Source organism: Nyctibius grandis, chromosome 4, assembly GCF_013368605.1.
Source record: "Nyctibius grandis isolate bNycGra1 chromosome 4, bNycGra1.pri, whole genome shotgun sequence".
Taxonomy (NCBI): domain Eukaryota; kingdom Metazoa; phylum Chordata; class Aves; order Nyctibiiformes; family Nyctibiidae; genus Nyctibius; species Nyctibius grandis.
The window spans coordinates 97,699,429-97,715,106 of NC_090661.1; the positions used below are offsets into that span (position 1 = coordinate 97,699,429).

Genomic DNA, 15,678 nt, shown 5'->3' on the forward strand with positions numbered 1-15,678 from the left:
CACAACTCTTACAAACAAATTAAAAAAAAAAAAACAAACAAATAAACACACCGGGTTTGCTCGTTTATAAGGAATCGCCCGAATTTTGGAAGATCGCTTCGTGGAGCAATTCGATCCCGTCGCGATACAAGCGGGGAATGAGGCGAGGGACCATCGGCCATCTCCGTAAACATCCTCTCCTGCTGATGCGTGGGTTTCATCGCTGGGCTGGAAGGAGCGAACTATCAATAAATCCCTTAGTTTCACTGATGCCTTTAAAAGAAATAATAAAATAAATTACACCGACTGCGAGGGTCCCCGCTGCCCCCTGGGGGGTCACGCATTGCGCCCCGCTCCGCTGCCCCCCGGAGCCGCTCTGTTCCTCTCTGCAATATCACACCGCGGCCCGGCTGCAGCCTTCCCCAAACCCTCCGCAAGCTTCTCCTCTTCCTCCCCCGCTCCCTTCTCCTGAAGTAACGGCGAAAGGGGAGACAAGCCCCCCCGTGCTAACCTCCCCGAAAGGTGGGAAGCGGAGACCGGGCGGCCCTTCTCCCTGCCGCCGGCCCCCTCGGGTCTCCGGGGCGCGCCGCCTCGCCGCCGCCCTGCCTGCAACCGTGCCTCCGCTGCCCGTTTTTTGCTCTACCTGTGCGGGGAGCTGCGGGCAGGGCTAGCCGGGGCTTGGCTGCGCTGCGCTGGGGCGCGGGGAAGCTGCAGAGCAGATTTTCAGCAGCGGGGCTCTGCTGCGGTACTGTCTGTGGAGCAGACCCCTCTCAGCCTCACGCACTGGTTCCTACAAGGAGGTCCAGGCTCCTGCTCTGCCTTCACCATCCCTTGTCTTTGGCTGTGGGGAGCTCTCCCTCTCCGGGACCCCCCTCCCCGAAAGCTGCTGGCTGCGCTGCGTAGTGGGGCGCCTTCCCCGCGGAGGGGCGCGGAGCGCGGGGCAGCTCGCCCGCTCTGCCCGGAGCTCCCGCTGCCTTCTCCAACCTGCGATCAAAAAAAACCACTTTCTTTACCGTATCATCTTTTTTTTTTCTTTTTCTTTTTTTTTTTTCCTTCTCCCTGTAACTGTCTGTGGAAAGTGAAAAGCAATTGGAGGTAGGCGATTTCTGGAGAGAACCGCCGTGTGCGCGCTCGCTTGCCCATATGGAGAAAATTATCCCTCGAGTTCAGACTTTCGTTGGACTGAAGCATCAAACAGCCCAGACCTAGCAGGAGTCGGGAGAGGGGGTCACTTTCGTTTCCCGGCTGCTACTCCTCCGTCTGAACGGCCGGAGAGGGGAGCGAGGAGGCCGGCTCCCCGGAGCTGCTGCAGCCCCGCACCGTGCCCGGGGGCAAAGCCCTGCCCGGCCAGGCGTTACCAGTGCTCGGTGCCACGGTCCCGCTCCCTGCTCGTACGCCTGCTCCCTGCCACCGGATCGGTGTGTCTAGGTGCTTACAGAGAGGTTTGGAGGTTATGAAGCGGTCGGCCGAGCACCACGGTCCGTGCCCCCTCGCAGCCCGGTGCGCGCCCGCGGAGTAGGGGGCGCGGAGGCGGGCACCGCACTTCTGCGATGATTCCCCGCAACGGCCTGACCTTCCCCGTTGTTCCTGCGGCGAAAAGAGCCGGAGCAGCGGTGAGCGAGCTGAGCCCTCCGGAGGGGCATGGCCAGCCAAGGGACCCGGGGAAAGGCAGGCACCTCTGCCCCAGGTATCCCCTCATTTGTGCACTGCACCGAGGTGAAGTTTTCTAAAACTCCGAAACAAGCTTTTTCCTGATCTTTTTCCCTTCCAGGAAAGAAAAAAAAAATTAGACTGTAAAAGCGCCTTTAGTTCGGAACTACTCTGGGGCTGAATGCATGGGAGCATCCAACACAACGTAACGGAGCGGTAGCCCGATGGAATCACTCACGCAGTTTAAGCAAAAGCCCCCACGTATGTGTTTGACATACATTATGCATGTAAAAAAAAAGCCACCCCGGGCCTCGGCGGCCTGAAACATCCACGGAAACTGCTGCTTTTGCTTTAGGAGCTCTGTTTTATTACACTCGGTATGGCTTCCACAACGCGCACATCCCTGCGAGCTTGAATGTTTGGGAACACAAATCAGCCAGGGAAGGAATTCAGCGAGGTTATGCGTGTCAAAGCCGGATACTTATTTTTCTATTCCAAGATGCCACTGCAAGCAAATATGTACTTCAAGTCCTGGAAAAAATGCATTATTTAAAATGAAATACGTATTAATTAGTAACCTAAATGACACTTCAATGTGTCAATATTGAATCACTACACTTTCGAAGCTTGGAGAATTATTTGAGAGTTGTTCCGTCTCTTTCACTGCAAACTCCTCCTGCCTCATGCGGGTCACCGCGAGACCGATGTCTCGGATGGATGGAGGGGCTGGGGGGGTTACAGAGTGAATCGTCCCCGAAAAACCCTCTGCTCTTTGCAGGCTCGAATTTACCCAAACGATGGCCGAAAGTGAACACAAAAAAAAAAAACAAACACCCCGATCCGACCATCGAGCAGAAGGAGGAGAGGGAGCTGACTCCCAGCAGAGCTAACTTCCCTCCAGGCTCGACCCAAGCGGCTGGGTCCGCAGCTGCTCGGTGAGGCGGCACCGGCCGCCCGTGGCATTTGCGGTTTCCCGGGGACACCGCCCTCCCCGCCCCGCGGCAGGGCCAGGCAGGGGCTTCCCGCTGCGGGAGGCCAGCACGGGAGTTCAGCACATGGCACCGTCTGTTGCATAAAAAGTCCTGGATCCTGAAGAAAATAGCGATGATCCTTCCTATTGCCCAGCAAAACGCTTCGTGGAATGAAAAGCAAACGTGCTTAGGCGGGACCGCAGGATCGGGCCCTTTAGGAGCACAGTAAAAAGGACTAATTATCAAAATTGAATGTGTGAATGAGAAACTAAAAGTACTAAAAGTAGTAACAAAAAGTGCCGAATAGAACTAGTGGTAAATAATGGTGTGATTTTCTATTTTTCTTTAGAAACAAAGCTTTTGAAGAAATGTTTTAGTTTGTTTTTTTCCCCCCCGTACCGACAGTGGTGCGCTCACTCCAGAGGAAAGTTAAGGGAGTTTGTAACTACAGCCCCCTCCTCGGGCGTGCTCCCTCCCGCGGGGATCCCTCTGCCACCTCGGGCCGGGGGCTCCGGTGTGGGTCCGGTGTGGGACCCGCCGGGGCTGCGGTGCGGGACCGGCGGGAGCTGCGGTGTGGGACCCGCCGGGGCTGCGGTGCGGGACGTGCCGGCACCCGGGCAGGGAGGCAGCTCCGCGCCTTCCCGCCGACTGCAGAACAGACCGACTCCGCTGCCCAGGAGCGGCACTGATGGGGAACACTAACTGGGGGTCGGGGTGGGGGGAGAGCGAGGAGACCAAAGCCGGTGAGATAAGGCAGCTCCACGGCGCCTCGCACCCCCGGAGCCCACCCGTGTCCCCACCGCCCCGCTCGGGGCAGTTAACGTCCCGCCCAGGTGGAGAGCGGGGGGTTATGTCGTGGACGGTGCCTTTCTGTTTTGGGATGCATCGTCTTCTACCAAGAAAAATAAGCACCGGGTGCAAGAGCTGCCCCCGCATGCTCTTCCCACGCAAAAGCAACCTCGGCCCCGCCGGTGGAGGCTCGGGCACTTTGTCGCTCGCAAACGACATGACGAGAGGTTTCCCGTGGGATGTCCGGAGCCCGGACACTTGCTGTCCCTTGCTGGCCTGCAGCTCTGCCTCTGTTTTAGTTTTGGGTTGGGGTTTTTTTTGAGTTTGGCGAGTTTGCACCCAGGGAGAGCCCTCGTGGCAGACACGGGCTTTTACAGATGAGAAATGGTCCGAAACCCGCAGTTCCAGGGGTTCCCCAGGTAGCTGGTGTCGGGCAAAGCCTGTTTGCGAGTTCAGCACCCGGCTGCTGGAAACGGACAGTAACTCCCCGGCGTGCGGTACCGCCGACACCCCGAGAGTTTCCGAGGCCACGGGAGCCCCCATGGGCTTTCCGATTCTTTTCGGAATGGAGCCGACAGGTCAACCCGCCGGGCGGGCAGGGAAGGCAGACACGTTTAAAAACGCCTCTCGCCCATATCGCGCCACGCACGACTGCGAGAAGTTGCCATACATGGCGTGTAGCAAGCCACGATTTTGAACGAGGTGTGAAAATAAGGGCAAGGGCTGAATCCGCCGTTTGGAAGCTGTCACGGAGGCTTCCCTGCAGTTACGGTTTTAGAGGTGCGACTGGTCTGTTGGGGGTGGCTATTTAAAACGCTGGGCTTAAAATAAGCGTTGTGTGGGATGTAAAGTGCGTGTGCGTGGACGTGTGTGCATACACACGTGTGCGTCTGTGCGTGTAGGTGAGTGTGTCTGTGCGTGTAGGTGTGTGCGTGAACAGCCTGCGCCCCTCCAAAAAAAAACCGAAAGCCCTTATGGGCTTTATATATACACACACATATATATATGTACAGCAGCCTTAAGGTTCCCTGTGGCTTTTTCCCGGGCTCGGCGAGCGCAGGTCTCCCACGGGCGGCTGCCTGCGCGCCCCGGGGGGGCAGCCGGGCCCTCCCCAAAGCCGCTGCCGGCGGCGGCGCCGCGGGGCGGGCGGCCTATGCCCGGCGGCCGGCAGGGGGCGCTGCCGCCCTGCGGATGCGCGCCCGCGGCTGCCGCCACCGCGCCCCGCGCAGTGGCAGGGGCTGGACCGCGCAGGGACCGGGCAGCGATCGGGCAGGGTCCAGGCAAGGACCGGGCAGGGACCGGGCAGAAACCGGGCAGGGACCGGCAGGAGACATGTGCAGGGATGCGCGTCGGGTCCGTCCCGTCGAGGTGCGCTCTCTTTATCCCGCTGCTCACTGCGCCCGCACGCAGCTCCGGTATTTTCTCCCTCTTCCTCCGCACATGTTGACATTTAAAATTGACCGGGAGCCTGGCACGGATCGGTGCAGATTACGGCTTCGTGTGTAAACCCGGAGATTTGCTCTTTTTCTTGATGTCCCGCGTTACTAACGTCATTTCGGAACCGCAAGTCCGACCTCCCCGAGACGAAAATAGATGCGCGAAACAAAGACCGGGGCTGCCCACGGCTGGCGAGCGCCGGGCCGGGCTTGTACAGCGCCGAGCGCAAGCAGCCCCTCGCTGCCGGCCGGGGGTGCGAGGCCAGGTGGGAGGTTTCGGGAGCGAGAAAGAAGGATGCTCTGAATTAGCATCGAGAAAAAAAAATAAAGCGATGGTTCCGGATTGCTGATTGCCGGGCCTGGCGGGAGGGAACCCGGGCGCTAAGGCCGTTTCCCGGTACCCCTCGGCCGCTGCAGCCCGCGCCGCCGGTGAGACGGGCCCCCGGTGGCACCAGCGCCGCTCCGGCTTTGCAGGGCCGGAATAGGGGGGTGAGGGTTTCAAGGATGCTCTCCTCGATGAGGAGGCCCGTGGAAAGCACTCCGTGTGTCGACCGCACTCGGGAGCCCTGGCTGCGTGGGGGGCGAGGCCCTGTTCACGCGGGGCTGCGGGTGCTCGGGGGTAACCAGAGCCGGCAGCGACAGCCCTTCGGACGAAATCCACCTGCTCGGCGGAGGCCCCCGGGGCGCCCCGAAGGGACCGGACAGGACCCGGGCGCTCCCGGAGCCCCGCAGCCCGTCCCGGCTCTGGGGAGCCCGGCACGGCTCGGCTCAGCGCCGGGCTGCCCTTCGCGGCCCGGGCTCCCGTCTCTCCCGTCACGTACTGGGTTTTTGTGAAGGGCTCGCAGCACGCTCAGACATACTGACTGGGATATAGAACATCCAGAAACGAACTAAATTAGGCATTTCAGCCGCTCCTTTAACTCACGCAGCCCCCCCTCCAGACACGACCTGCCTGGGCCACCTCTCCTCCCCGCTGTGGGCACAGATCCCTGGGACCGGAGAGAGAAGGGGGAGACGGATCATGCCTGGAAAAGAAAGTTAAGGAGAGGCTGAAACTTCCCTCACCGCCATCCCCCCCACCCGAGAAAGTTCAGCCTGGATCAGCCCGTAAACAACCGTCTTACCCCGAGGTCTCCCGCATGTGAGGCCTTCCTCGCATTTTCTTCTTGGCTCGGCTTTTAAAAGATGAGTATTAGTTTGGAAATCCGAAGCTAGTGCCTTTGAGGCCAGCCATGTAATTTGACTGCGAATGTAGCGCACCCCTCCCTCCGAGAGAGGCTGCCTCTAAGTGCGCTTGGAGCTGATCGGGGATTGCTGGGAAGGGAGCCCCTGCCAGATTTTCTCCTTGTAGACGCCAAGAGGACAGCGAGAGCAGGCTGTCAAGACGCTGGGTAGGAAAAGTTCAAGAGAAGAGCTTCGGGAAGATGCTCCCGGAGCAGCCCGGGCTGGAGCGCAGCAGCCCCGGCCGGGGCAGAGCCGGGCACCGGGTCCGCAGGGGCCGTGGGCTACGCGGGAGAAAAAGGCCCCGGCGACGAGTGGGAGAGTGATACAGAAATGTAGGGGGAAGCGGTAAATCCTGGGAAAAACCATCCCGAGTTCCTTTGGTTTTTGTTCTGACTGTCCCCGGCCTATTTTCGCTATGACAAAACCCAGAGAGAGCTGGTGCTCCCCAGGCTCCATTTGCGGTTTCTCTGCCTGTATGTATCCACGCACACATATATATATGCATAGATATGTCTATGTACGCATGTAGCACAGGGAGCGAGCGGGGCTCGGTGCGGCTCGGGGACCTCCAGGTTGCTGCGGCCGAGATCACCCGCTTACCCGGGCGAAACGGGACTTGGCAGGGGAGAGCTCCCCGCTGCAGCCGCAGCCTCCTCCGCTGAGCCCCAGAGCAACGGGACCCCCCTTCGGAAAGGGATTTTAGGCTAGAGGATATTTCCTCAGCACTAAAGAGGGTCGGGGAAAATTTATCGAGCGTTCTGGAGGGTTATCCCCGCTCTGCGTGTGTGATGTTTTTTCTCACACGGATATAATTCCCCCCTCCCCAACTGCTGAATTACCGATGCAGTTTTCAAAGGAGCCCTGTGATTATGTCAGGATGTCTGGGAAAAAAAAAAAAAGAAAAAAGGAGTTGAAGTTTTTCCAATTCAGATTCATTCTGCAGTCCCGGGGAAGTGTAAACATGCCGATACAGAACACGGCTCTTCCTAGGAGAAGTTTCCCTTTTTTTTTTTCCTTTTCAGTGCTCAGGAACCAAGACCCCAGTCGAATTCAGCACATCAAACACCCGTCGTATTTAGGGTGCTTTCTCAGCCTCGCCCGTGTCAATAACCCCAGATCCCTGCGAGAAGAGCCTTCCCAAGGGGAAAAAGATTGCACGGAAAAAGGGGCGAGGGAACTTCAAAAGTTAAAATACGAGCGATTCACGAGGGACACGAGTGGGGCTGGAGGGAAATCCTTTTCTCCTCTCCGCAGCAAGCTCAGCGCAGCGGGGCCGGAGCCCTGCGCCCGGGTGTCTGCGGGCAGGAGAGGTTTTCCCAAACGTGTGTGAGACCTGAGAGAAAGGCACCTCGCTGCAAAAATCTGTCGGGAGACTTGAGTTACGCCAACGCGCCTGCCTTACAACCATCTCTCTCACTTTGTCTCTGCAATCGGCTGCACGTGTGGATATGGATGTCTGTACGTACAGCCGCCCAGCGCCTGGAGAACAGATTTATATGTCGTACGGAAAGTGAACTTCTCCCTTCACAAAGTGCAGACAGCGTGGGGTACACAAAGGAAAACACGTCCCCCAAACAAAGGCGCCCGAACAGCGGCATCCTTGAGAAGTTTTGTCACTTCTATTTAGTCGTCCGTTCGGTGTTGTGTTAAAAATACCGGCTGGCTGCAAACAGGGGCTTTTAGGAGAGAGCGGGGAAGGCGAAGAAAGTTCAGCTCGCCCTTTACTGGAAAGAAGCGAGGACCGTTTAGACAACAATTTTTTAGCATATTTTAATGCAGCGGAGTAACGGATTCTTTGTGTATAAAGTGGAAAGAAAATAGAAAACAAAGTCCGGGAACGAAGGAATGAAACGCTAGACTTGTTTTAAGACTCCCCCCTATCCCTTGGTTCAACAGAAACATTAATTTACATTAGCAATTCCGCATCTTTAAGATAAATTACACAGCGGCGTAATAGATTTAAAGTACGCCAGATTTTTTATCATTAATTGTAAATGTGCAAAATACCTGCTGGTACTTCACTTTAGAAGAATGTAATTGGCAAAAATGGGAGGCTGATGAATAGATAATAGATCCTTAACTACCAATAAACAGTAAGCACCAGCCAAGAGTATTAGGATGTGATCATAATTATTCTGCAGCCCCAGCCAATGGGAGGAGGAGAACTCAGCCCTAAAATCATCCCCGGACCCAAAGGTAATCGCGAAAATACGGACAAGGCTGGAACCGGGGACTTGCTCCTCTGTCCCGTCTGCGAGAGCCCGGCGAGTCCCAGCTTTGCATAATGCAACTGCCCTCCGCTTTGTTTTCCGCACCGCGGGTGCGGGGAGCGCGGAGGAGCCAAGGGGGGAATAAGTAAGTTCGGAGGAGGAGGAGGGCGACCCGTTCTCTCCCCGGGACGAAACCTTTCCCAAGCGGGGCAGCTCTCCGGGACGCCCCGGGGCTCATCAAGGTAACCTCACCGGGCCGAGAGCACCCGAGAGGTGGCAGGGAGAGGGGTGTCACGCTGGCGGAGCGGCCCTAAGTCCCCCCCACAACCCCGAGAGGAGATGCGGCGTCCCCCGCCCCCTGCTCCGCGCTGTACCCCCCCCCCCCGTCGCCGCGCCCCCGCTGAGCACCCCCCTGTGCCCCCCCGTCCCCCTACCTCGATCGCCGGGCCGCGGCAGGGGAGGGAGGGCAGCGCGGTAGCGGAGCGGGGCCGCCGCGGCGCTGCGCGGGGGCGGAGGCGGCGGGGGCGAGGCTGCGCGGGGGGGCGCGCTCCCGCCGCACTCCGATCCGCGCCGCGCCGCGGCTCCATCCCTCCCGATGGCGCTGCCCGGCGCTCGCCTCCCCTCTGACGCACTTTAAAGAGTCTCCCCCTTCAACCTCAAGGCGAGTAATAGCGACCAATCATCAAGCCATTTACCAGGCTTCAGAGGAAGCTGTTTATGTGATCCCAGCACTAATTAGGCTCATGAACTAACAAATCGTTTGCACAACTTGTGAAGGGGCCGATCACATCCATGGATTGTCTTTGGACTTAGGGAGGGAGGGGGGGGGGGCGACCGCCTTTTCCTTGCAGGAGGGAAACTTCTCCCAGCAACTTTTTGTGTGTGTGTGTGTGCGTGGTGCGTGTGTGTGTGTGTGTCTCCCTTTTGGGTACCGCTGGCTGCCGCTGCCTCCTTTTCCTCCAGCCCCTGTCTATTTATGTGTGTATCTATCCCTCCTCAAGTCACTCCCTGCTGCAAACTTCCCCGGATCGCCTCCCGCGCACCAGAGAGAGCCAGGCAGAGATTTGGTCGGGGACTCTCGCCGCGGCAGCATGTTTCAGCCCACACCCAAGCGGTGTTTCACCATCGAGTCGCTGGTGGCCAAAGACAGCCCCTTGCCCGCGTCTCGCTCCGAGGATCCGATCCGGCCGGCGGCGCTCAGCTATGCCAATTCCAGCCCGATGAACCCTTTTCTCAACGGCTTCCACTCCACTGGCAGGGGGGTCTACTCCAACCCGGACTTGGTCTTTGCAGAGGCCGTCTCCCACCCGCCTAACCCGGCCGTGCCGGTCCATCCCGTTCCCCCTCCCCACGCCCTGGCCGCCCACCCGCTGCCCGCTTCGCACTCCACGCACCCGCTCTTCGCCTCGCAGCAAAGGGACCCCTCCACCTTCTACCCCTGGCTAATACACCGCTACCGGTATCTGGGCCACAGGTTCCAAGGTACGTGCAACTTTTCTTCTCCCTCCGATCCACCCCTCCATGCTCCGGCGGCCGGATGCCGGGGTCCGCGGGTGGGTGGGCGGGCGGCCGCTGCCGGGAGCCGTGGGCTCGGCTCGGCTGGGTCGAGGGACTTTTGTGCCTGCTTCGCCCGCCACCGAACTTGGGGAGCTGTCAGAGCCCAGGGGCTTGGGCTTGGTTTTGCTTTGCTTCTTTTTTCCCGGTTTGTTTTGGTTTCCCTGGGAGGAGGGGGGCAGGCGGGAAGGCAAGGCCGGCTGGGACTTCCTCGCTCCGAAAGAACCGGGGATTAAAAACAGGGGGGAAAAAAAGGTGGATGTTTTTTGTTCCGGTGGGTTAAAAGCAGGAGCCCCCGAAGAAAGCCGCCCAGAAGAGAGGGGAATGGAAGGGTCGTGAGGTTTAGGCTCCCCCGGGAAGGCGGCGGTGCCCTTCGGGCTGCCGGGGCCGCGGGGAGCCGCCGCCGCCCCAAATCCGACCGCTCCCCTTGTTAGTGGGGAAGGGAGAAAAATGAAACGAACCCCAGAGAAAGGAGAAGGGGGAAAAAAATCCCAGCGCCGGAGCAGCGTGGGGAGATGGGGCTGCGGAGGAGAGCCAGGGCTGGGGGTGGAGGGGGCGAGTCCGTCCGTACGGGCAGGGAAGGGCTCCCAGCTGCCAAGCGATTAATAACCGGCTGAAGGAAAATAACCAAATCCAATGGCGCACAATCAATAAAATTCCCCTTGTTTAACCCTTTGCAACCGGCAGCTTCTTCTCCGAAGGGTGAGCCGATTTCTTCCGTAATGGGTCCAGCTCCTGCCTCTTTCGTTATACACACACACACAAAAAAATCAGCCTCCGCTCGGAGGGATCCATCTGCTTTTTTTTCCCCCGCTATTTTTATTTATTATTTCCGAACGAAAACAAACCACCTGCAATATCCAGTTCCCCGGCCTTCTGCAGCCGAGTCGTTGCACCCGGGTTGGAAAAGGAGCCGCTCTCTCCGAAGCCAGGCGGACAGAGATACAAAATGGATTATTACCCTCTCAGAACAAAATTACAGGGTTCGCTCACCAAATTATTCGTCGCAGTCATCAGGCTATTGGTAAAGAGTGGTAGATGAAAGGCGGAAATGTCCTGGTGTTGAGCCACAGCCTGATTTCAAACACATCCTCCTCCTGCAACGATTTTTAATGCACTTACGGAGAGAGACCCTCGGTGCCTTTCCCACCTTGAAAGGACCGGCGCGGAGAAGCGGCACAGGACCAACCCGGAGGGAGAAACCCACCAAAAAGCCCCTGCTGACCCCCCCTTGCAGCAGGCCGGCTGGGATGGCCGCCCCGTGGCCTCCCCTAAGTGTGTTCCTGTATTTCCCCGCCGGTCCCAGCCGCCGCCGGGGCAGCGGGCAGCGGGCAGGGGCACGGCTCGGCTCCGGCGAGCACACCGGCAAAACGAAAGGGAGAGGGAGGAGAAAGGCTCCGGCCGTTTTGGGCGAGGGAAGCGGGGAGAGGCCGGGGGAGCGGGCTGGCGGCTCCCGGAGCGCGGCGGCCGGCCGGGGCCGCACCGAGCACCGCTGCCCCGTTGGCCGCGCCGGGAGGGTGTAAATACCAGACAAACCAGGGAAGATGTGAGGCTGCCGGTGGGCGAGGGGAAGCTGCGGGATGAAGCCGCAGACACCGCAGCTGGGCTCTCCCCAATTCTTTTGCCTTTTTGTTTAATTATTATTTTGCCGTAGTGCTCCCTTGGTTGGGTTTTAGTATTTTTATTTTTCCCGGTTCTCTTCTTCCCCTGCTCGTTCCTTCCACCTATTTATCGAAGGAATATTTAATTAAAAAAAGGAGCTAAAAATAAAAAAGAAACTATAGTCAGATTTCTCGTGCGGGTAATGGTGGGAGACAAAAATTCTTGTGCTAAAAAGTCCTCTCGAGTGCGTTTGGGGAAGGTGTTTTGCTAATCTCTGTTTTACCCTGTTGCCCAGGGAATGAAACCAGCCCGGAGAGCTTCCTATTGCACAATGCACTGGCCAGGAAACCCAAACGGATCCGTACAGCTTTCTCCCCATCCCAATTACTGAGACTGGAACATGCCTTTGAGAAGAACCATTATGTAGTAGGAGCAGAGAGAAAACAGCTGGCACACAGCCTCAGCCTCACGGAAACTCAGGTAAGGGGGAAGCAGGGAGAGCGGGCAGCTGGGAAAGTGAAAGTACCGGGATCTCCTTGGGAAAACCCACCCGGCCGGCCCGGACGTGTGGGAAAAAACAGGGGCAAATTCTGGGGGTATTTAGGCCTCTAGCCCCGAGCCGATGGAGCGGAGTGAGGGTTCCCTCCGCACCTGGGTGTTATAAAACCCTGTCCCGTTCGTGAGACGAACCCCCTGTGCCGGGGGTGGCGGGGCCTCTGTCGGGCGTGGGAAGCCGGAGGTCCCGGGGCACCGTTTGGGTCTCCCTGGAGAGACCCGGCCGGAGCCCCGGCCCCAGCGGGAAGGGGAGCGGCGAGGTCTGCGATCTGCAAAGGAAAGGCGATCCTGGATATTTTCCTGCGGGACTCGTGTGACTGTGAAGAAGTAGTTGAATGTCAGGGAAAAAGCCCCCAAAACAAAAGATGGGAGGGGGGGGGAGAACCCCCCTTTGGACACTACGGCAGAAATACAGGTTTTTGGATGATTTTTCACTCGTTTCTAGCCCCGCGTCCGGCAGCGGGGATATGAGGAGCCAGTTCAGAAGGGCATAAAGATGAAAAATAAAAGCAAAGAAATTGCTAACTACAAGGAATCTCCCCCCCCGCCCCCCCCGCTGGCTGGCTGCGGGCCAGAACCGCACCGCAGACTATTTCGGTCGTCTATCTGGAGGGACGATTAGCGGCGTTTCTGCTTCGGTTGTCCCGGGGCGAGGGTCTCCGTGGGTACCGAGGTCGGACACCCGTGGGGCGGCGCGGAGCGGGGGTGGGCGCGGGGTTCCCCCCGACGACGGGGACCCACGGCCGGCGGGCCCACTGCGAGGGCGTTTTTCACGGGGTTTTCTCCTCGCCGGAAGAAAGGCTGGGGTGTTGGGGGGGTTGGTGGTTGTTGTTGTTGTTGTGTCGGGCTTTTTGTTTTGTGCCCTTCCAGGAGACTCGTGGAGAGAGGGCTCCAGATGGGGATTGTCTCTGCTACAGTATGTGGCACTGTACTTTAAAAAAAAAAAAAAAGCCAAAATACCCAGCCGCAGCCTAGTTCAAAGTTCCCAGTAAACACAGCGTTCTCTGGGCGGATTAAGTTGTAACACTTTTTTTTTTAAAAAAAACCCTCCTTTTCGTGGGGGAAGCAATAAAGAGGTTGGAGCTTTTGTTTTAAAATGTCTCCCTAACAAAACAATAAAAAGGGATCGCCACTTTTATGAGGTTCTTCGAACAAGGGACCGGTCACAGGCTTATTTCCACTGGAAAGCTGTATTTAAGGTGGTCTTTGTGCTGCTTGATTCCGAAGCTGGTTGGGGTCTTTTGTCCGGATGTCAAACCCCCAGTCCCCTACAAATGAGCTCCCTTTTGGGAGATCAGCGTGCAGAAATGAACCGTCCTCCCCTTCAATTAGCAAACTAAAAGCAAATTAAACTCACCCCTTGTTCCCCGTTCAGCTTTTTAATGGGGGACTTTTGGAGAATATGAAAATGCAGCAGAGATGTGTGTCCGGCCAGGCAGGTCTCTGTTCTGAAGAGGCAGCGAAGCGGGTTAAACCAGCTTATTAAAATGCTCCAGTTCCCCTTTCCCCCCTTGCTGGGGCCTTTATCAGGCACTTTCAGACAGAACCAGAGTTTAAACTGCTTTAAAAAAATAATATGTTTACCTTTGGCCTCTACAAGGAGCGTGGCCAGCCCTGGAGATAGCTCCCAGATCAATACTATCTGTAATTAAAGCACTGAAGTCAGCTGCCGGATGGTTAAGTCAGATTTATTCAGCGCTGCGCAAATTCAGAGGGTTATTTACAATGGCACTTGCGGGTTTCGCCTCACTACGATCGCTCCTGGACGGCGCGTCCCGGCGAGACGCTGCGGGGAGCGCCGGACGTTTTCCATTTCGGGCCTTTTTCTTTCATTTTCTTCTCTTTTCCAAGAGGAAAAGAACTCGCTCCGCCGCCCCCCGGCCCCATCCCGCCGCACCGTTAGGAGGGACGAGGCCCTCGCCCTGCTTTGCCCCGCCGGCCGGGCCGGGCCGGGCCGGGCCCGGGGGTGCCTGTCGGGGGCCGCCTCCCAGCCGGCCCGGCCTGCCCCGCCGCAGCCCCGGATCGCTTTCCCCGTGTCGGAGGCCGGGGGACACCTCGGCGGGCGCCGGTAACAAGAGCCGCCCCGGTGGCTGCCCCGACGGCGGGGCCGGCGTGCTGACAGCCCACCGCCGCGTAGCCACGCGTGGTTTTCCCTGCGTGGGGTGCCTGGCGCCACGCGCGGGGCTACTCGTGCGCGGAAGATCTGCGTCCCTGCGCCAGGTGCGCACACGGTGCCTCCCGCCTGCAGCGCTGCCCGCCCCGCGCTCGGCTGCGCGGCTGCGGAGAGCGGACCCACACACACGTATCGGTGCGGCTGCCCACGCGTGGGCTTCTGGAGGTGCTTGGTGGGCGCGGGTCAGTGTTCCTCTGCCTTTCCCGGGGAGGTGTAGGTGGCACAGGGGGCCCGGCTCTGCTCGCCCCGCTCCAGGCTGGGTAGCGGTGCAGGCAGGGCACGGCGCAGGCAGGGCACGGCGCAGGCAGGGCACGGAGCAGGCAGGGCACGGAGCAGGCAGGGCACGGTGCAGGCGGGGCACGGAACAGGCAAGGCACGGAGCAGGCAGGGCACGGAACAGGCAGGGCACGGAGCAAGCAGAACTCGGCAGGGCAGCGGGAGGCGGGCAGCACCGGTGTCCGGGCAGGCGTCGGACTAACGCCCGGTGCCTTTCTACCCGCAGGTAAAAGTTTGGTTTCAGAACAGACGGACAAAGTTCAAGCGGCAAAAGTTGGAAGAAGAAGGTTCAGACTCACAACAGAAGAAAAAAGGGACTCATCACATTAACCGGTGGAGAATCGCCACCAAACAAGCCAGTCCAGAGGAAATCGACGTCACGTCGGACGATTAAAAACTGGCACTTTTGGACTTTTCAAAGCCAGGCACCCCAACAACAGAAAGTGTTAAAGGCTCACACACACCCCCCACCCCCCATCCGGCGTGGCGGTGCGGGGAAGGGACACGGAGATCTTCATCAAAAATGCGATTCCCGCCTGGGAGGGCAGCTGGGAGCCAGCGAGGGCGAGACGGCGAGAGGTCCGGACTGTGGCACTGCCGGCAGCGCTCTGGCAAGGGGGGATCTGTCAATCAAAGCCAAAACACCGCGACGAGGTGATTGACAGGTATTCCGTTTCTCGCAGTCCACTTTTAAAAGCGTAACGTCAAAAAATAAAATTAAAAAATATTGGGAAAAAAAATCTTAAAAAGAAAAAAAAAAAACGAAACAAAAAAACCCCCAACCAAACCAGAAAAATAACCACCTTACAGGACATTTTGCACTTCACAGTTTTTTCCGTCTTTAAAAGAGAAATTTCCATAAGCAGCCAAGACCCACACCTGTTTCAGAAACTTGAATTGCATGTGTAAAGCCGTCTGGGCAAAAAAAAAAAAAAAGGAAAAAAAAAAGAAAAAAACGGAAAAAAATTACTCCGGTTCCTACAGACAGAAATGAATTGTAATTTTTTTCCCTTTAAGACAGGTTCTGTGTGCTTTTTAATTTTATTTTACGAGAAATGTGCAGTCTGTAAACATTTTATGATAACTTCTGGCGTCAAAGTGTTTGTGAAAGCTAAATGAAGTAGCAGTAACAAAGCATAGTGTTCCTTCCGGATGGACAAACACGGTGGGGCAGGGGAGGGACGGGTGGGAAGGGGGGGGGGGCGTTTGGGGCTGGTCGTAACTTTTGCTGCCAAAAAAAAAAAAATCAAATCAAATTA

At 57.8% G+C, this 15,678-nt stretch overlaps 1 protein-coding gene across 2 annotated transcripts; it reads left to right on the plus strand.

Moving 5' to 3' along the window:
• Positions 1-9,350: 9,350 nt before the first annotated feature.
• EMX2 (empty spiracles homeobox 2) lies at positions 9,351-14,813 on the plus strand. 2 transcript variants are annotated; one of them, XM_068399589.1, is made up of 3 exons: positions 9,351-9,741; positions 11,711-11,895; positions 14,646-14,813. In XM_068399589.1, the coding sequence occupies exons 1-3, from the start codon at positions 9,351-9,353 to the stop codon at positions 14,811-14,813; spliced, it is 744 nt and encodes a 247-aa protein (XP_068255690.1). The 2 variants fall into 2 exon arrangements, with proteins under 2 accessions (XP_068255690.1, XP_068255691.1); XM_068399590.1 differs by lacking the exon at positions 11,711-11,895 and having other exon boundaries at positions 14,646-14,749.
• Positions 14,814-15,678: the final 865 nt, after the last annotated feature.

Excerpts from the sequence above, each read along its gene's own strand:
- EMX2 (XM_068399589.1), top strand. The coding sequence starts at position 9,351 with ATGTTTCAGCCCACACCCAAGCGGTGTTTCACCATCGAGTCGCTGGTG. Across the intron at positions 9,742-11,710 it reads TCTGGGCCACAGGTTCCAAG|GGAATGAAACCAGCCCGGAG; the intron begins GTACGTGCAACT and ends CCTGTTGCCCAG. Across the intron at positions 11,896-14,645 it reads TCAGCCTCACGGAAACTCAG|GTAAAAGTTTGGTTTCAGAA; the intron begins GTAAGGGGGAAG and ends TTCTACCCGCAG.